This window comes from Mastigoproctus giganteus, chromosome 1 (genome assembly GCF_048544385.1).
Source record: "Mastigoproctus giganteus isolate SK-2022 chromosome 1, ASM4854438v1, whole genome shotgun sequence".
Lineage (NCBI taxonomy): Eukaryota > Metazoa > Arthropoda > Arachnida > Uropygi > Thelyphonidae > Mastigoproctus > Mastigoproctus giganteus.
This window is the reverse complement of record NC_143575.1, coordinates 9,175,765-9,198,308: the sequence shown is the minus strand read 5'-3', so window position 1 is coordinate 9,198,308 and position 22,544 is coordinate 9,175,765. Positions and strand designations below refer to the sequence as shown.

Here is a 22,544-nt window from a genome sequence, read left to right as displayed (position 1 = left end):
ATGAGGAAGACTTCTAGGTATTACCCTGTCCTCCAAATTCCACAGACATCAATCCCATCGAGCATCTGTGGTTTGTGTTGGAACAGCAACTCCGATCTGCAGCATCTCCACCATGGACCTTACAGGAGTTAAAGGATCTGCTGGTTATGTGTTGGTATCAGACACCACACACAAGATACATTTAGAAATCTTGTAGCATCCATGTCTTGCTGAGTACAAGCTGTTTTGGCTGTACATAGAGAATCAACATCATATCAGGTAGGTGGTCATAATGTTTTGGTTCATCAGTGTATAACCCAATTGAATATGAGCAAATAATCATTTAGGATTTCTGTGCAATTGGAAACTCAAATTTAGGTGGCAAATTCTTTTTACTTTAAAACAAAATTAATGCTTGTGTTTACTCACCTGTCATAATCAAGTACTGTATGCAGCCTGTGAGCAATGGTGATAATAGTGCAGTGGGAAAATGCTTCTTTTACAGTGGTTTGTATTAGATGATCAGTATGCAAATCGACAGATGCTGTAGCCTCATCCAGAATCAATATACGACTTTTTCTCAGTAGTGCTCTAGCCAAACACACCAACTGCCGTTGTCCATTACTGATTAAAAAACAAGAAATACAATTACTGATATAGGTTCAACACTTAATGGTCATGTCTGTTTTCATATTCTTAAATAAAATATCTGGCATCACATTATTATACAACGATTTATCAGAACAGCATGCAGTTGCAAACTTTGTAAAAATTTGCAATTGCTTTATTATAAATTAAGAATATTGCCAGATTTAAAAATACAACAAAAGCTATGAATATTCAAGACTGAAGCCAATCACATAAATAGGAGTTAAGCAAAATATTAAATCCTGAAGTTGCTAACAAGTGTATAATATGATAAGACAAAAAATCTGAAGATAAATGGTATTAGAGATAAAAAGGAGCAAGATTCAATAACAATAAAGGGGATATATAAATATAAAAATATAACTATAAATCGAAATAATGGCAGATATTTTGATATAAATTGGTTATATTTATTTTCACAAAATACTCAGTAATGAATAAATGATGAATAAAAAAAAAAGACAAAAATACAAAGTAGAACAGGAAGACCAAACTTTAACAAACATTTCACTGACATATCCAAAGGATGGCCTGACTGAATGTTATAATGGTTATTTCAGTAACAGAACAAGTAACTCTCTCTCTCTCTCTCTCTCAGGGTAACTCGGGAATTTTTTTTTTTGGCTGGTGCAGCATAAGCCTCAGGCTTCCTTGCACCATGTGGCTAAGTAGTAGTAATAATAAATTCACTTCAAGAATCATCAGTTCAGAGTGGTTCTGCCTGAAACTAAAGTTAGAGCAAGCTGAATTCTAGAACAGCAAGTTAAAATAGTGAAATGTATCATGGTCTTCAGTGTTCAGTTAAACTAAACACTGAAAACCATGTTAACTCCAAGCCAGGTACATGGGTTCAACGAGATCTCGGGTGATATTTCAGCAATTCATGCTCTTAATCTACTCTGTTCACACAGCTGAAATGCCTAACAGCTATTTTTGAAATCTCTGTTAATTACTATGCAAACAGGAAAAATGCAGTTATCAGGTTATGCCTGATTTATATGCACATTTTCAGTGGCATCTATCATGTATAATTATTGACAGCAAGCTGGCTTTACTGACGTGTGCTTTCCTCCAGTCAGTAATGTTCTCTGGCTGCGTGACATTGAAACATGATCTGAAATCAAACTATTGATACATATTTTACATTTCATGCAGCAGTGCTCAATGTTATCGATAGGTTGACATCTAATTGTATGTATTGGTTGAAGCATGTGGGTTTTATGATTTGCATTTTACTAGCCGACAAGTCTAAAGGGAGTTTTATTTTCAGAAATTAATTAAAAATATATTTTTAATTAAAAAAAAAATAGTTTTCATAGTTATGTTCAGAAAAGATTGAAAATAAAGGTGGTATCAAAAAAGTGGACAATTTTGAATTATTTATTGCTGATATTTAAAATGTACATGTAAAGGTCACTTTGATCCAAACACCTAGAGGAGTAACAATTCTTTGAGCACCTAGATCCAAGTTAAACTTTCATAAATTTATCCCATATATTATATGGAAGCAAATTTAGATATAAGATAGCATAATACCTATATATTTTGCTAATATAATAACAAAGGGTTCCAAAGGTCAATTTGAAGTCCCCCCCACCTAAATTGTTGCTCAGATTTGAGTTTTATCACAAACAGGTGGGATGGACTGGTTTAAGAATGTGCAGCAAATGAAATCCATTTATTAAAATCTAAGTTTGGTAGTTGTTTAGTTCCCATTAGGATGTTATTACATGAATGAATTTTTTTTCCCATGAGGCTTTCATGGGAAAAAAGTATATAAATAACAAATTGGCAGATACTATAGCAAATGGAAGCTAGATGCAGATGGCCAGACATCATGCAGATGGCCAGACATGTTCAAAGCTGCTAAGTGAACTTTTTTATTTATTGATTTGAAAATATTGTTTTTGTATAACTTTTGATTTAAATTTAGGTATAGTTTTTTAGCGATTTGCTGATTAAATTGGTGCATTTATTTTTTACTCGGCCTTGTAATTGCGTGGAAAACCACAGTCGATTTCTGATGGCATTATATCGATAGTAGCACTCGTATCTGCCGCCATTGTTTTTGTATCCATACAGAAGATACTGGTAGTTTCTACTTAACTTGTAGCAGTGTAATCAGTATCAGCAGAGGATTATAAATCATAAATTATAGCACTACTTCAGTGATTTAATAATATAACTTCTCACGTAGATTGTAACGTAGGACAGTAATATTTGCAGAGCTTTTAGAATCAGTGATTTGGCATATATAGCTAGTGAAGAGTTAAACCCTGGGTGGCAATAGATAGTTAAATTTATTATCTATTACAACTACTTAGATTTTACAAATGTAACATTATAAATTAATACACATAACTTGATAGAAGATATGAAATTCATATAACATAACTCGGTTGGAGATAATACTCGATACTGAAATATATATATATATATAGTGTTATAACTGCACTGGATATAAGTTTAGTGTTATATTTTTATATTGAAATTGAATCAAAATCATGACTCAGACCAGAGCAGCAAAGCAAAAGGCTCAAGCTAATAGGAGTGCTGTGGCTCAGAAGAAAACTGAGGCGGGGCAATTGTCCCCTGAATCACGGCCTTTTTAAATGAACTGTTTGTCTGATGTTTGTGGAGCAATCAGAAATAGGATGATATTGCCAAGGGGCAATATCATCCTATTTATAATAATAATAATAATAATTGGGGATGACATTGTCTTTGTCTGTGCACAATGTAAGGAGTGTGAGGAAATCAGGCACCAACTCAGCATTGTTATGGGCCTATATGAGAGCGTGAAGGACAGGGTAGATGCCCTCGAAGGATTTAAATTGAAGGGCCCATCAAGCTGTCAGCTGCCCACATCAACGCCAAAGCTTGCATTTGAACATCGTGCAACACAGCAGCAACCCCCCAAGGCAGAATGCTCTGGCCCCACAGGAACTAGTTATTGTGAGTGATTCTATTTGGCACAACCAGGGTCCCGAGCTGAATATTACCATTCTTCTCTTCTTGGTGATTTCCTTCTACTTCTCTCTCTCTCTCTCAGGGTAACTATGAAATTTTTTTTTTTTTTTTTTTTTCCAGCTGTTGCAGCATAAGCCTCAGGCTTCCTTGCATCATATAGCTAATAATAATAATAATTGGGGAATATATTGTGCAAAAAGGATAGCAGGAACAGGGCCAAGGTAGGTCTGCAGGAGCAAAGGCTGATGATATCACAGAGCAGATATCTTTAAGGGCACAAAAGGTGATACTGTTGTACACATTGGCACTAATGATATTAAGAATAGGAGACCGGCAGAATTATTTAACAAGTACAGATCAATGTTGAAAAAAAGCCATGAGTTAGGGTTGAATTTGAAAGTGTCTGCAATTCTGCCCAGGGTCGATAGGAGGGAGTATATGATGAGAGTCTTGTTGATCAATTCAGCCCTGGAAAGATTGTGCAAGGCTCAAGGGGTAGAATTTTTCTCAGCCTGGCCTGTGCTTGTTAACAGGAGAGACTGCTTCTATAGTGATGGGATACATACACTTAAATAGAAAGGGTGCAAGAATATTTGCTGATGCTCTCAAGGCAGAGTTAGGTGGGTCGGTAACCTGCTAGCTTGGGGGGATACACAAACTAATAGATTACCAGTAGCTGCTGGCAGAGGCAAAAGTGATTCTTGCACTGCTTCTATTGGAACGAGCAGAAGCCTGAAAAACAAGGTGCAAGGGATTTCAGAGACTGCCGGGAGTCATTGCAGAACAAGTAAACACATGGGCTGTGTTAGGGTAGCTAAGAATAGGAAGAGGTGCATGCATACTTGCATGTACACCAATGCTAGGAGTTTGGTAAATAAATTTGAGGTGTTGGTCAAAACATCAAAAGCAGATATTATTGGGATGTCAAAGACATGGTGTCACACAAATATAAGGAATGCAGAAATGGAATTTGAGGAGTACAATGTGCACAGGAAGGATAGACAGAATAGGAAGGGAGGAGGGATTATGCTATTAGTTAAGAAACACATAAAATCCAAGGAAGTACAGCCAGTCAATATGGGTGGACAGAGCAGTGTCGAGTCAGTTTGGTGTGACATAAACACTGGAAAAGCAAACTTGAGAGTATGAGTGTGTTATAGGCAGTGGTGAGCTGTGAATATTTTAACAATGGGCTAGCAGTTGCCAACTTTTTGATGTGAAACATCCTTGGGGATTCCTACTGAGTAAATCTGATACGTCACAATAGTGATATCATATACAGCTGCTGCCAGAGGCACTTCCCACATTCAGAGCACTCACTAGTAGTGAGATTAGAGCACATGATGCATGACAGCTTTGATATCTCAAGTCAGCCTGGTGATCATGCTACCCCCTTTTATGATGATACCTGGATACGATAGTATCTCGAGTTCTAACTTTTTAGAATTTTTGAATAGTATGATGTCATAATCATACTTGCTGAAGTAAGTATGATTGAAACAATCATACTGCAGTATGATTACAACAATCATACTGCAGTAGGCATGATTGCAACAATACAAGTATTTGTTAACAATTTATTTTTTAATCTCACATTTTTGTAACACTCCATTGTTAGGTGCCCCTAGCGGCTGCATATGTTGTTTCAACTACAAGATCGGTACTTCAACCGACGCTGTTTTCTAGAGACATTTAGATGTAGTATTAGTGGCATGTGATGCAAGAAATCAAGTGTATGAGCTTATGCAGCATCAGCCAAAAAAAAAAATTCCATCTAAATGTTTGTCCAGTTCCTCCTTAAATTTATTTAACCTATCAACTTCTACAATGACAGATGGAAGTCTGTTCCAGCAATTAACCACTCGCTGGATAAAGGCAAATTTCCGCACATCTATTCTACATCTGTCTTTTCTCAATTTGAATTTATGCCTCCTTAGGTTCGTAATCAGAACAAGTGGAAGAATCCCATCAGAATTCAGAATGCGCAACCCGTTCAAGGCCTTATACACCTCAATCAGATCACCTCGCAGGTGCCTAGTCGCCAGCTGCTGCAATTTGCAGAACTTAAGCCTCTCTTGGTAAGAGGATCTCTTCATTCCCCTCACCAATCTTGTTGCCCTTCTCTGTACACGCTCAAGCAAATCTACATCCTTCCTAAAATGAGGCCTCTAGACCTGTACGCAGTACTCAAGGTGTGGCCTGACCATTGCCTTATATAGAGAGACAATCACCTCCTTTTACCTGCTAGCAAAATTCCTGTATATAATTGACAAAACCCCATGACCTGCCTAGCAGCCTGTCTGCATTGCTCAGAAAACTTCATATTCAAAGTACTGCAAAAACCTTGGGAGGTGCATTATGGCCACAGAAGTCGATGCGCCAACAACTACCAAGTAAAAAAAAATAGAAAAAAAACTTCATATCTGACTGCACAATTACTCCCATGTCTTTTTCATTTTCTACCACTTTAAGTGTAGTACCACACAGTTGGTACACATCTCTAGGGTTACTTCTACCCATATGCAGTACTTTGCATTTGTCAATGTTAAACTTCAGTTGCCACTTCTCAGCTCATCTGCCCAAATTTTGTAGATCCTGTTGCAGTAGCACACTGCCATTACTGTCATTAACAACCCTACCAACTTTTGTATCATCTGCAAACTTCGACACTAAGCCTGATATACCTTCATCAATATCATTGATAAATATACAAAACAACAGTGGACCCAACACCAAACCCTGTGGGACTCCACTAATAACATTAGTCCACGAAGAGCAGCACCCATTGATTACCACCCTCTGTCTTCTCCCACTTAACCATCCTTTTATCCATTGTAGCAACTTACCCTTAATACCATTCTGCTCCAATTTGTACAGTAGTCTATCATGTGCAACAGTATCAAAAGCTTTCCTGAAATCCAAATATATGATATCAAAATTATTTTTTGCATCCAGTTCCTTTGTAACCACATCATAATATCCAATCAAATTTGTCACACAAGACTTTCCTTTAACAAACCCATGCTGTGTCTGAATTATTGCTGCAGTCTTGTCTAGGTGATCCTGCAATGCATCTTTAACCAGTGACTCCATATTTTACGCGGAACAGAAGTTGCAATCGCAAGTTTGTTTGTTATTTGGTTTTTAGGAACATTAGCAACTAAGGCCATATTGCTCTAGGGATATGCTGTGGTCATTCCCTGACCTCTCCACATCCTCCGTATTTGGTGGTTACGGGCTCGAATCCCGGTCTAATCAAGAAGCGTGTGCTACGCACTGCTGCTCCTGCCCACCTGGCTATGGAGGCGCTGCAATCACAAGTATACATCTCTTACTTTAGTTATCATAAATCCATTGTATCTTGTCTTCCAGAAATTATGAAAATTTGCAAATGTTCAATAAAATATTTACAATACAAAAGCTCTTTTATTTCTTAATCAATATACAAATCAAAATATCTAAAAGAAATGCAAAGGATTCACATAAAACCATCTACTATGCATGCTCGGCACATGCGCCACTTATTTATTCATCTCTTTTTTTTTAACAACTAGGGAAATATAATGGATATATTTTTTTTCAAGATAAAATTTTAATATGGCAAATAAAAAATAACATGAAATATTTCCCATATCACAAATAACAAAAACTATCACAAAACATTGTACAATATAAAAACAAATATTACATAAAAACAAACTCTTCTGGAAAAAGTACACAAAATCACAGATTACATGAAAAAAATTATTATACAAATATTCAAGAAAAATTTATTCTAAAAATTGCCATATAGAATTTACTTCTTTTTTAATATTTGTTGTCGATCTGCTTTGCGCAATAACTGAGTGATGATTACAGAGGAGTGATTTGACATAATTATCCAGATCAAATTGAAGCAACGGTTTTCCATTTAGATGTATGGTCATCATAATGTACACCATGTTTAATTGTTATACCCTGTATTATATTATTCATTACGCTGAAAGCTCGCTCAGCTTCAGCACTGCTAATCGCAATGGCTTCAAAGATATTTCTGGCTTTCTTAATTGAAGAGGGAATTTCACTCGATTTTAAAGATAAATTGTCTTCAACAAAATCTCTAAACTCATTAATTTTTATTTTATATTTTATCAGAAAACTTAAATTTCTCATTCAATTTCCATCGTCTTGCTACAGAGACAAAAGTTCTTTCATATTCCATGATTTCAGATAGCATATGTTTAAAATTTCTTTCAATTCCTCATCATTAATAGTATCATTATTTTCTTTATTTAATTTAAAATTACTGTTGCATTAATAACTTATCCTTAATAAGAATAAGTTAAATGTGTTCTTACTTTCGATTTTGATTCCTTCAAATTCTTTCAACGTCAACATGCTCTCAACTTTAGCTTCATAATTTCCTTCAGAATTTTTCAAATTAGGGATAGCATTGATAGTTAGAATAATTAATCTGCTTTTACTATAGTGATGCTGCCACTTTGTAAATCTTCTGAAAGGTAAGAGAGCTCCTGCAGGATGTCGATCATTAGTGCTAAATCGTTAAGAAATTCCAGATTGAAAAGTCGGTTTAATAATCCAGAATATTTAACTTCTGATTCTAAATGTTTTCACAAAGCAGGATAATTCCTCCAACCCTCAAATGCCATCCGCAAGCTACAAACTGCACGTCATGGCCTGAACACACGACCGATCTTTATAGTTTCCGGACCAAATTCTTTAGCACACATCCTTAATTCGCACTGGTTTATTGGAGATTGGTGATACAATGAATACAGTTTTTTTTTTTTTTTTTTAATTATTGCCTGTATGCCATTATATTTTGGAATGATTCCATGTTAGTGATGTCCGTAAAACCTATGCAGCCACATTCCAAGAAGTCTCGCTAGTTAACATGCTTTCCATATCCAGTCAGAGGATTAAGAAAATTCCTGACACAGATAATAGCCTGGTGATATAATGCATACAGTTTTTTTGAAACATTTTCTTCATAGTGAAAGCCTCGATGCGTTTTCCAAATCTGCCAATATTTCATCTTTGGAAAGTTTACTTAATATCTTAGTTGCATCATCCCCCCCCCCCAACATTGCTACTGTCACTAATTCTTTGAATACTGTACAAAATATCAGAATTACTTGAATATTCAGCTACTGTGACCATGTAAATATAGACAGAACAAATTTACTGGAAGGCGTGGATTCCCCACTTCTCTAAAAAACAGATAACTGTTTGTCGCAGTAAAGGGGAACCACAACACAGGTTGACCAGAGGCTATTATCTGTATCAGGAATCTTCTTAATCCTCTGACTGGATATGTAAAGCATATTAACTAGCGCGACTTCTCGGAATGTGGCTACACAGGTTTTAAGAACACCACTAATGTGGAATGGTAATCCCTTTCACCCTTAATTCGTGCTTTTCTAATTACCTAAAGGCCAGAGGTGAGAACAATGGACACAAATTTGTCTTTTGTAATCCGATCGTTCTATGGAAACTATTTTAAATGTAATTACTGAAAAGAATTTTAAAAAATTCGCTATAAAGAAGTTCGATAAGCAGAGGACTGACTGTAATTAAATCAAAAATGAAGCAATTTTAAAATACATAACTGGTCGATTGTGCCATTAAAATGCTGGGGATGGGGCCCTGCTTGTCACACCATAGTTCTGGCTCTGGATACTCAATAATTAAATTCAGGATTTCATTTGTAAAATAAATGATCGTTTCAACAATGGGCGGCTCTCATGAGCCCATGCAAGCCCACTACAGCTGACCACAGGTTATAAGCCTAATGACTCTAATGAGTATAATAAACAACTGTACAAAGAAATAGAGAGGGCCAGTAAATCAGAGTGGTGTCTTATAATGCAGGATTTTCATTTCCCAGATATTGACTGCAATTTGTGGGTGGGTCACTGACACACTAGCAATGCTATTGTGGATTTATTGGATGACTGTTTTCTACTGCAGCATGTTTGAGAGGCAACTAGAGAGAGTAATACTCTTATCTGATTATCAGTACTGCTAATCTTTATGCTTCATGCATTAAGAATCTGCAGATAAAGGAACCGCAAAGGTGGCAGTGATCACAGTGTGCTGAAGTGGGATTTACTTAAAGAGGTAACTACCATCAGGGGTAAAGGGAAGGGTTTTGCTTTTGTAAAGGTGACTACAGTGGTCTGAAACAGTTTTTAAATTCTATATGGTGGGACAAACTGATGATGTTACCAACAGCAAATTCAAAATGGAAAGTATTCAAAGAATTAATCTTGGAAGCTACTAAGCTTTTCATACCAACTAAGAAATATTGTTCAGGGTTTAGGCCTAAATGGATGTTACATGAACTAATGAGACATGTGGTAGTGAAGAAAAATGCATGGGATACATATAAATTAACAGCAGACATGGAAGTCTATGATAGATATAAGCTGGTCTGTAACCAAGTCACAAAGGAGGTACGGCAGTCAAAGGTAGATTAAGAGAAATGTTTGGCATGGGATGTAAAGAAAAACAGCAAAGAGTTATTTATTTATGTAAACTCTAGAAGGAAGGAGGATGAATCAGATTGGTCTACTTGATATCAATGGTTCAACTGTTGATGATCCTGCTCAGGTAGCTAACAAACTAAATGAATATTTTGCATCGACATTCACACATGAGGAGTTATTCAGCGAGGGGAATGCTAGAGGTGTATTCAACTCTGGCAGTAAGCTAGATAATCTTGTAATAACTGAGAGTCAAGTGGAGGAGAAATTATTGAAGATAAACATAAGAAAGGCACCTGGGGTGATGGAATCTATCCAGTTATATTATAGGAAGTAAGCAAACCCTTAGCCATAATTATGTAGTAGTAGAAGTAGCAGTGGCATTTGATGTAAGAAAGCAAGTGTATGAGCTTATGCAGCATCAGACAAAAAAAAAAAAAAAAAAAAATCACACCATTCCCTCCAAATGCCTGTCCAGTTCCTCCTTAAATTTATTCAACTTATCAACTTCCACAACGACAGATGGAAGTTTGTTCCAGCAATTAACCACCGGCTGGCTAAAGGCAAATTTCCACACATCTAATCTACATCTGTCTTTTCTTAATTTGAATTTAGGCCTCCTTAGGTTCGTAATCTGAACAAGTGGAAGGATCCCATCAGAATTCAGCGTGCTCAACCCATTCAAGGCCTTATATACCTCAATCAGATCACCGCGCAGGTGCCTAGTCTCCAGCCACTGCAATTTGCAGAACTTAAGCCTCTCTTGGTAAGAGGAACTCTTCATTCCCCTCACCAATCTTATTGCCCTTCTCTGTACACGCTCAAGTAAATCTACATCCTTCCAAAAATGAGGCCTCCAGACCTGTACACAGTACTCAAGGCGTGGTCTGAACATTGCCTTATACAGAGAGATAATCACCTCCTTTTCCCTGCTAGCAAAATTCCTATATATCATTGACAAAACCCCATGACCTGCCCTGGCAGCCTGTCTGCATTGCTCAGAAAACTTCATATCTGACTGCACAATTACTCCCAGGTCTTTTTTCATTTTCTACCACCTTAAGTGTAGTACCACACAGTTGGTACTTTTCTCTGGGGTTACTTCTACCCATATGCAGTACTTTCCATTTGTCAAGGTTAAACTTCAGTTGCCAGTTCTTAGCCCATCTGCCCAAATTGTCTAGGTCCTGTTGCAGTAGCACACTGCCATTACTGTCATTAAAAACCCTGCCATCCTTTGTATCATCTGCAAACTTCGACATTAAGCCTGATATACCTTCATCAATATCATTGATAAATATACAAAACAACAGTGGACCTAACACCGAACAATGTGGGACTCCACTAATAACATTAGTCCAAGAAGAGCAGCACCCATTGATTACCACCCTCTGTCTTCTCCCACTTAACCATCCTTTTATCCATTGTAGCAACTTACCCTTAATACCATTCTGCTCCAATTTGTACAATAGTCTTCCATGCTCAACAGTGTCAAAAGCTTTCCTGAAATCCAAATATATAATATCAAAATTATTTTTTGCATCCAGTTCCTTTGTAACCACATCATAATATCCTATCAAATTTGTAGGACTTTCCCTTAACAAACCCATGCTGTGTCTGAATTATTGCTGCTGTCTTGTCTAGATGATCCTGCAATGCATCTTTAACCAGTGACTCCATTATTTTACCCGGAACAGAAGTTAAACTAACTGGTCTGTAATTACTCGTATCACCGTTCGATCGCCCTTTGTGAATTGGGGATACATTTGCACATCTCCAGTCCGTGGGAACCTCCCCTGAGTCCAAGGACGCTCTCATAATTATGGCTAAGGGTTTGCTTAGTTGCTTTGTCGCCTCCTTTAATATAACTGGATGGATCCCATCCACCCCAAGTGCTTTTCTTAGGTTAACTTCAACAATTTCTCCTCCACTTTGCTTTCAGTTATTACAAAATCATTAAGTATCCTGCTATAATTTGATAACCTTCTGCCATTTTCAAACCTTAATAATTCCTCATGTGTGAATGTAGATGCAAAATACTCATTCAGTTTGTTTGCTACCTGAGCAGGATCATCAACAGTCGAACCATCGATGTCAAGTGGACCAATCAGATTCATCCCCTTCCTTTTAGAGTTTATATAAGTAAAGAAATCCTTGTTGTTTTTCTTAGCATCTTTTGCCAAGGATTTCTCGTAATCTGCCTTCACCTGCCTAACCTCCTTTGTGACCTGATTACAGACTAGCTTATATCTGCCATAGGCTTCTGAGTCACTTGATAATTTATATGCATCCCATGCATTTTTTTTCTCTATTACGAGTCTCATTAGTTCATTAGATAACCATTTAGGCCTAAACCTTGAACAATATTTCTTAATAGGTATGAAACTTTTAGTAGCTTCCACAATTAATTCCTTGAATGCTTCCCACTTAGAATTTACTGTTGATAACATCGTCAGTTGATCCCACTGTACAGAATTTAAAAACTGCTGGAGATCATGTGAGAGCTTCCTTGACTCAGGGGAGGCACCCATGAATTGGAGATGTGCAAATGTGACCCCAATTCACAAAGGAGGGTCAAAGGGCGACACAAGTAATTACAAACCTATTAGTTTAACTTCTGTTCCAGGGAAATTAATGGAGGCACTGGTTAAAGAAGCACTGCAGGATCATCTAGATAAGACTTCAGTCACAGCTCGGACACAGCATTGGTTTGTAAAGGGGAAGTCTTGTCTGAACAATTTGATTGGATACTATGATTTGATCACAAAGGAACTGGATGTAAAGAATAATTTTGATATCAAATATTTGTATCTTAGAAAGGCTTTTGATACTTTTGCACATGGAAGACTGCTGCACAAATTGAAGCAGTGTGGTATTGGAGACAAACTGCTGCTATTTTTTTTTTTTTTTTTTTTTTTATGTGAACCCCAAACACGAGAGGTATTAGAACCTATAGTACTTAGTACCGTGCTTGGGTTGGAGGTTGAGAAGACGAAAGAAGATATTTGTTGACATTGGACTTGAACTTCTGTAGATTGTAATTTTCAGGAAATACGTATGAAGGAAGGTTGTTCCAGAAAACGGCAGTTGAATGAATAAATGAGGAAGATGAAAAGTTGGTTCTGTGGGTTTGAAGTTGAACAGTAATTGGATGTTGGCTGGTGGCGGCACGTGTTCGGACTGTTTTGAAAGAGAGAGCGGGAATTATAGAAGCCAATTCAGAAGAACAGTGCCCATGGAAATATCTGTAGAAGAGGCATGCAGCAGAAACAGTACGTCTATGAGAAAGCGAGTGGAGAGACTCTGTTAAAGATGAATCATTAATTAACCTAACTGCCCTCTTCTGAATGGAATCAAGAAGCCTGAGAGAGGTTTTGGGGGCACCACCCCAGATGTGGGAACAATATTCCATGGCAGGGCGGATTTGCGATTTATACAGAGTGAGCAGCTGTTTGGAAGAAAAGTAACGCTGAGAGCGAAAGAGAAAACCAAGTTTTTTAGATGCAGAGGAAGCAATATTTGTAATGTGCTTGTGCCAAGAGAGATTAGAAGTCAGGGTAATTCCCAAAAGAGATATATCCTTTTGCCTAGAAATTGGAGTGTCACTAAAGATAAGCATAGGAGCAGAAGAATCCTTTTTGCGAGATATAAGACAAGACTGAGTTTTAGAAGGGTTGAAATCAACTAAGTTGTCTTTGCCCCACTGGAGAATTACCTGAAGATCGGCATTTAAGGAATTGGTAGCAGATTTTCGAGAAGTTGAAGCTGATTGAGCAGGGCAAGGTTTCTCAAAATGGAAAGTTGAATGCAATGTGCTATCATCGGCAAAACTATGGATAGGATTTCCAGTCAATGGAAGAAGGTCATTGATATACAAGAGGAAAAGAGTGGGGGAAAGAACTGAACCTTGGGGGACACCGGCATTAGTGGAGAAGTTAGAAGACAGAGAGCCATCTACCATCACCCTCAATGAGCGATCAGAGAGAAAACTGGATAACCAATTACTAAAAACAGTTGGCAAACCATAAGATGGAAGCTTGTTTAGAAGACCTTTATGCCAAACACGATCGAAAGCCTTTGAGATGTCAAGAGCAACTACTTGGGTTTCACCGAACCTTTCCATTGAAGTAGTCCATAAATGGGTAACATAAGCCAGAATATCACCAGTGGATCGACACTGACGGAATCCATACTGGCGATCGTTGATCAGACGGAAGGTTTCTAGGTAGTTTAAGAGGTGGCGGTTAATTGATTTCTCCATTACTTTAGAAAGAGTAGAAGTAATTGCAATGGGACGATAATTGGATGGGAGGGATTTGTCACCCTTTTTAGGAACTGGCTGGATATGAGCAAATTTCCAAGCAGAAGGAAAAACACCTTTGGAATAAGAAAGTGAAAAAAGGCGGCAAAGAATAGGAGTAAGTTCAGGAGCACAGATTTTGAGAACAAGTGGAGAAATACCATCAGGACCTGGAGCTTTCTTAGCATCAAGATTCATCAAAATCCTTCTGATATCCTTTTGACGGAAGACCACAGGAGGCATTGAATGGACCGTGTTGGGAATGGTGGGAGGTGTTTTACCAAGATCATTAATACATGAGCTGGAAGAAAAATGGGATGCTAGCAGGTCAGCTTTATCCTTGGCTGAAGTGACAACAGAACCATCTGGTTTGGACAGAGGTGGGAGCAGAGATGGGCAAAAGTTGCGGCCAATAGCTTTGGCAAGAGACCAGAATGCTCGGCTACCATTAGGGCAAGAAGCAAGTTTTCTACTCTTAGCCTGTTCAAACTCTAGTTTGGACTGATTAATAACTGCTTTACAATTGTTGCGAGCTTTGGTGTAGGCAGAAAATGAAACTGAAGAATTAGAAACAAGCCAATTACGATATGCAACATTCTTCTCTTGGACAGCCTTAGCACATTTATTGGAAAACCAAGGTTTAGATAAAGGACGAGATTTTAAAGTGGAGTGTGGGATAAAGGATTCCGTTCCTGCAAGAATAATTTCGCTGACACGATCTGAGCAAACGTTGACATCAGGAGTTTTGAAACAGTAATCCGACCAAGGAAAAGAAGAAAAGAAGTCTCGCAAGTCATCCCATTTTGCATTCTTGTAATGCCAAACAACACGAGGTTGGGAATAGCCATGAGATAAAGGTTCCATTGGAGAAGAGACAATCACCAAGTTGTGGTCTGAAGTGCCTAAAGGACCTCTCACTTCGACCGTGTACTTAGAAGGGTTGTTTGTGAGAAAAAGATCAAGCGTATTGGCTGTATGATTCGGATTGTCCGGTATTCTTGTAGGTAAATGAACAATCTGTGCTAGGTCATTAGTAATTGCAAAAGCCTCAGCATCTCGACCTGCTGGGTCGGTGTGACTAGAAAACGGAAGCCAGCTGGAGTTGTGAACATTAAAATCACCAAGGAAAATTACCTCACTGTTAGGAAAGTTGGACTGGAGAAAGTCAAGTTGCAACGAGAGGAAGTCAAAGAGCTCCAAGTGATTAGTGGAGTTTGGGGAACGGTAGAGACAACAGATGAATTTGACACAATGAGGTAGAGAGATTTTAAGCCAGAGAAGATCAAAGAGAGGAGATTCCAAATTGCCAAGTCTCTGACAGGGAATATCAGAACGGACATATGCACAAGTACCACCTTTGAGGCGAAAGGAATCATACAGCGAATAATTTGGGCATCTGAGATGAGCAGTAGTTGAATCAACCGATAACTGAGATTCTGTCAGAAAAAGTACATGGGGTTTGGCAGACTGCAAGTGGAAATGGACATCATTGAGATTAGAATTGAGACCACGTATATTTGTGAAATGAATTAGGAAATCCTTGGGAGGTTTAGATCTTTTCGCAGATAAGCTTGTTCTATTAGTTTGGCAATTCATGGTGTATTCAATAGTAAGAAAAAGTGGGTGGGACATGCTGTATGAAGTAATGAAATTTTTGGATATGGCGTACATGTGGTAAGAATATACCCAGATCCTTGACATAACGTGGCCTCGACAATGCTCCCCGCATACACACTACTCGGACTCCCTCCAGTCACTATCTGGCAGAATAGAGGTAGCAAGATTATACACTAGCTGATCCGGAAGCCTCCTAGAGAGTTGCCAATAGGTTCGGTCCGGTGTACTAACTAGCGGCCGGCCTGCGAAAACCGTTTTAGAGCTGTACCCTCGAAATGTAAGGAATATTGGATCTCGCCACGACGTTCATCATAACCTCAAAAGTCATCAATCATAGTGCATGATGGAAGAGATAGGGAAGGGTTGACCGGAACTTAGCTCTAGAGACTAAACATGGGTTCCACCACTTCAAGCCTCCAATAAGCAAAGTGGTGGTATTTCACCGGTTGATGAGAGTCATCTACCACCTAGTACTGCCTGGTAACATAGAGGGGCGGCATTCCTCCATGTGGTGTGGGCGCCACACCTCGACCCCTGCTTACGTTGGTTCACACCTGGGTGGTCACCCACCATGTGCTTATGCATGGAGGTTATATCCAGGATTACTAACAGTCCCACCATCGTGAAGGTGCAAGCAGAGGATTTGGCTGACACAGACCGTCCGGACTTTGCCGAAATTGGGTCCACTTGACTTGAGTGTCACCCGAATATCAGTTCCATCAGCGTTTTAGACTCCCAGGTAGCAAGTACAGCTTGTCTGGCATATCTGAGAGAATGTCTGTGACAACCTCAAGGACCAATGCTATGGATAAAGGAATGGTTGAGTGCGAGAAGACAGAGAGTGGTAATCAATGGACACTGCTCGTTTTGGACTAAAGTCAATAGTTGAGTCCCCCAGGGTTCGGTTTTGGGTCCATTGTTATTTTCTATATTTATTAATGATATTGATGATGGTATGACAGGCTTAATGCCTAAGTTTGCATATGATACGATGGTTGGCAGGGTTGTTGTGGCACTAATGACAGTACACTACTGCAACAGGTTCTAAAAAAGTTGAGCAGATGTGCTGAGAGGTGGCAACTGAAGTTTAACATTGCCAAATGTAAAGTACTGCATATGGGAAACAGTAACCCCAGAGTAATGTATCAACTGTGTGGTATTACTACACTGATGCTGGTAGAGAATGAAAAGGGGGTAATCATGCAGTCAGATATGAAGTTTTCTGAGAAGTGCAGACGGTGAGAAAAGTAGCTCATGGTGTCTTGTCAATGATATACAGGAATTTTTGGTGGATATACAGGAAGGGGAGGTGATTTTCCCCTTTTATAAGGCAATGGTCAGGCATTACCTTGAGTACTGTATACAGGTCTGGAAGCTTCATTTTAAGAATGATGTAGAGCTCCTGGAATGAGTACGGAGAAGGGCAACAAGATTAGTGAATGGAACAAAGGGTTGCTCTTATGAAGAAAGGCTTCAGTTTTGCAAATTACAGTGTCTGGAGACTAGGCACCTGTGAGGTGATCTGATTGAGGTGTATCAGGCATTGAATGGTTTGAGCATGCTCAATGCTGATGGGATTCTTCCTCTTGCTCAGAATAATCGCTTGAGAACGCATAAATTGAAATTGAGGAAAGACAGTTGTGGGATAGATTTGCGGAAGTTTACCTTAACCAGCAGGCGGTTGATTGCTGGAACAAACTTCCATCTGTCCTTGTCGAAGTTGATACCTTAAATAGATTCAAGGCAGAACTAGACAAACATTTGGAGCGAGTGGATGGGTGAAATGAGAAGTGTTTTTTTTTTTTTTTTTTGGCTGCTTCCTTGCATCATATGCCTATGCTAATGCTAAAGATCTCTTCAGAGGATTTGGGACAGTAACATCTTCGTATTTTGTCAGAAAAATTGTAAAATTATCCCCTTCAGCTTATCGAAGAATTAAAGTCAAATGCTGAAAGCGGCCAATCAGAGTTTTACAAATTAGTTTCTTATTTGGTAGAAAGTGGATATGATAAAAATTAAAAATACAATTAATTGCTTGAAACACTAATTTCAAGTTCCGAAAGAATTTTATTTCTTAGTTCACTTTGGAATTCTGTTACAAATAAAAGCAAAAATGGTTCCTTTAAGCTCTGTCAGAAGATAGTCATATTCATTTTTTTTTTTTTTTTTTTTTGGCTTAATATCAGACTCCCAAGAAGAAGTCTGATTTTTATTCATCAGGAACATCATCTGTAAATAAGCAATTAGTTTAGTACCCTGACTGTTCTGCTGTAGGGTTTCCTAACAGTATAGAATCAATAAACAAATTGTTGCTTTCAAAGTGGGGGGTTAAAAGTGTTTTGATTAATTTAATGTAGTTTTAATCATTAATTCCAATATCATATCTTTCACCAAACATAACAGAATATGATAATTATTTTCATAATAAGCTTATGATGACTGACAAAGTTCATTTAAATGTTTTGTGAAAAACAAACTGTGAAACAAGTCCCTGAACAACCACAGAGAATGTAATATAAACCACTGCATGAAGCATAAGTTACTCTGGAGGGGGAGATAATGTCAGACCAATCTTTGATCCATATTACTGTTTGATCCATATTCAATTACTGTGCATGGTACACATTGCCCTGAAACTACAAATGAAATATAAAAGATGTTAGGATATTTGGTTACAGTAGGAATGATATCACATGCCATATTGGAAGGGAAACAATAGTGTTGAGTTAAGAAATGATCCCAAAAACTACATAATGATGTCATTTTAGACATAAATTTTTCATAACTTCATACATTTTACTAAACTTTTGAAACGGCAGATACTACCTTTTATAATGTAATTGTTCTTCCTATAAAACTGGCATTTTTCAATTTGCGCTATATCTGTCCCATATAAATATTTCTAGCTATGCCCATGTTCATATCATTAAACATTGACAGAAACAGACTTTCACATGGAGATCCCTTTTTTAAACATATTCTGAAACTGTATGTATAAATTGCTGCAATGCCTGATTAAGTCTAATTACTGCTTGTGTACTCATCTTGAAACAAAACTTGCCCTAGAAACTAAAGACAAATGTTATACACTAATATTTTCAGCCCAGTTTTGAGATGGGAAGGAATACTATCAAGAATGATACCGACTCAGAAATGCTCATTCAAAATACCACTGCACATAAAGGATGAAGGCAGGTACTTACCTGAGATTTTCGCCACTTTCTGTAAGATTATAATCTAAACCTTCTGAGAGTGATGATACAAATTGCTTTAAATGTGAATGTTCCAAAGCTATCCAAATTTCATCATCAGAATGCTCTTCCCAAGGATCAAGATTCATACGTAAAGATCCAGCAAATATAACTGGGTCCTATATTTGGAAAAAATTAAAAGTTAATTTTTAATTGCTTTATTAACATTTCGTCAAAGAAATTTTGTTGGTAAAAATATTAAAACCCTTTTTTCTTATATGTTCTTATGGCCTTGACATGGAGGTTTCCCTTTATTTATGAAGTCTAAAGAAGAAAATTTCAGATGTTTTTAATGATGGCACAACACTGATTCCAGTAAGGTCTGATGTTTCTTACAACATCAAAGTATTTTTCCCACTATTTAGACAGTTGACCGGGCTAGCTGGGTGGGTAAAGCGCCGGCCTGGCAACCCAAAGGTCACAGGTTCAAATCCAGCCTTGGGCTTGGATCAAAGTAGAAGCAAAAAAATGTATGATTAGAATTGTATGTATTAATACATTTTGAATGTACAAAAATTGTATATTATTATTATTATTATTATTATAATTAGCCGTATGGTGCAAGGAAGCCTGAGGCTTTTGCTGCACCAGTCAAAAAAAAAAAATTCTGAGTTACCCTGTGTGTGTGTGAAAGAGAAGAGAGAGAGAGAGAGAGAGAGAGAGAACAAAAGGGAATCACCAAGAAAGAGAAGAATGATTATATCCAGCTCAGGACCCTTGGTGTGCCAAGCCCATAACTCACCAGATGTGAGCCCCCGGGGTTGGTTGTGGTTCCACACTTACTGGAGAATACTACAGAAATCTTTTGAAAAAGTTCTGAAAAAGAATTTCTTTACTTATATAAACTGTAAAAGGAAGGGGATGAATCTGATTGGTCCACTTGATATCGATAGTTCGACTGTTGATGATCCTGCTCAGCTATCATACAGCAGGGTACTTAATGATTTTGTAATAACAGAGAGCAAAGTGGAGGAGAAATTGTTGAAGTTAAACATAAGAAAGGCACCTGGGGTGGATGGGATCTATCCAGTTATATTAAAGGCGGCGGCAAAGCAACTAAGCAAATCCTTAGCCATAATTATGAGAGCATCCGTGGACTGGAGATATGCAAATGTATCCCCAAATGTATTCACAAAGGGGGATCGAAGGGTGACACGAGTAATTACAGACCAGTTAGTTTAACTTCTGTTCCAGGTAAAATAATGGAGTCACTGGTTAAAGATCATCTAGACAAGACTGCAGCAATAATTCAGACACAGCATGGATTTGTTAAGAGAAAGTCTTGTCTGACAAATCTGATTGGTTATTATGATGTGGTTACAAAGGAACTGGATGCAAAAAATAATTTTGATATCATATATTTGGATTTCAGGAAAGCTTTTGACACTGTTGCGCATGGAAGACTATTGTAAAAATTGGAGCAGAATGGTATTAAGGGTAAGTTGCTACAATGGATAAAAGGATGGTTAAGTGGGAGAAGACAGAGGGTGGTAATCAATGGGTGCTGCTCTTCATGGACTAATGTTATTAGTGGAGTCCCATAGGGTTCGGTGTAAGTCCACTGTTGTTTTGTATATTTATCAATGTATTGATGAAGGTATATCAGGCTTAGTGTCGAAGTTTGCAGATGATACAAAGGTTGGCAGGGTTGTTAATGACAGTAATGGCAGTGTGCTACTGCAACAGGATCTAGATAATTTGGGCAGATGGGCTAAGAACTGGCAACTGAAGTTTAACCTTGACAAATGCAAAGTACTGCATATGGGTAGAAGTAACCCGAGAGAAAAGTACCAACTGTGTGGTACTACACTTAAGGTGAAAGAAAATGAAAAAGACCTGGGAGTAATTGTGCAGTCAGATATGAAGTTTTCTGAGCAATGCAGACAGGCTGCTACGCAGGTCATGGGGTTTTGTCAATGATATATAGGAATTTTGCTAGCAGGGAAAAGGAGGTAATTGTCCCTCTGTATAAGGCAATGGTCAGGCCATGCCTTGGGTACTGCGCACAGGTCTGGAGGCCTCATTTTAGGAAGGATGTCGATTTTCTTGATTGTGTACAGAGAAGGGCAACAAGATTGGTAAGGGGAATGAAGGGATCCTCTTACCAAGAGAGGCTAAAGTTCTGCAAATTGCAGTGGCTGGAGACTAGGCACCTGCGTGGTGATCTGATTGAGGTGTATAAGGCCTTGAATGGGTTGAGCATGCTGAATTCTGATGGGATCCTTCCATTTGTTCAGATTACGAACCTAAGGGGGCATAAATTCAAATTAAGAAAAGACAGGTGTAGAATAGATGTGCGGAAATTTGCCTTTAGCCAGCAGGTGGAACAAACTTCCATCTGTCTAGGTTGAATAAATTTAAGGAGGAACTGGACAGGCATTTGGAGGGAATAGTGTGATTTTTTTTTTTTTTTGACTGACGCTGCATAAGCTCATACACTTGCTTTCTTGCATCACATGCCACTACTACTGAAGAAGTAAGAAAATGCCATGAAACATTTGACTCCATTATGTACATATTTCCAAATTGGAAATAAACATAATTAAATCAATGTAGATTTGAGTGTTTATTATCTTCAAGGGGCTCACATCTTGTTAGTATGGGGTTGGCAAACCCAGGGTCCTGAGCTGGATATCATCATTATTTTCTTTTTTGCTTTCTTGGTGATTTCCTTCTACTTCTCTCTCTCTCTCTCTCTCTCTCTCAGGGTAATGTGGGAATTTTTTTTTTTTTTTGCCGGTGCAGCATAAGCCTCAGGCTTCCTTGCACCATATGGCTAATAATAATAATAATAAAATCAACGTAGATTTGAGTATTTATTATCTTCAAATAACAATACAGTTAGATGAAATAAAGCATGAAGAATAAAAGTGAAACAACATCAGGAGTCATTACAGATTGGTAATATTTTTAAAGAGAGAGAGAGAGAGAGAGAGAGAGAGAGAGAGAGAGAGAGAGAGAGAGAGAGAGAGAGAGAGATGACATTAGGATAGTATGGGCATGGCTGGCACATGGTTTCCCACTTCTGCATTACACAAGTCTAGTGTACAATAACTCTGTGATAATTTTATAATATTTACATGTTAGTAATGCATTGATCTGTTGTCCATTGTATATGCAAACAAAACTGAAATAACTGACCAAACATCAATTTATTTAAAGACATACGACTCATTATATGATTTAGAATTACAGTTACAGAAGACAAATTTTAGTATCATGCATTTCTTGGCTAAGGCAAACATAAAAAAAAAAAAAATTAATTAAAAACATATTTTGAAGTGCCATGTATAC

General features: G+C 37.8%; 1 protein-coding gene across 1 annotated transcript in view; it reads right to left on the bottom strand.

Annotated features, from left to right (window-relative positions):
* LOC150090537 (ATP-binding cassette sub-family C member 1-like) overlaps nt 1-22,544 on the bottom strand; it is a 237,859-nt gene that overhangs the window by 19,604 nt on the left and 195,711 nt on the right. Inside the window, 2 exon segments of the mRNA XM_090378370.1 lie at nt 409-603; nt 19,203-19,369. Of these exon segments, the coding sequence (XP_090234496.1) occupies nt 409-603; nt 19,203-19,369 (362 nt within the window).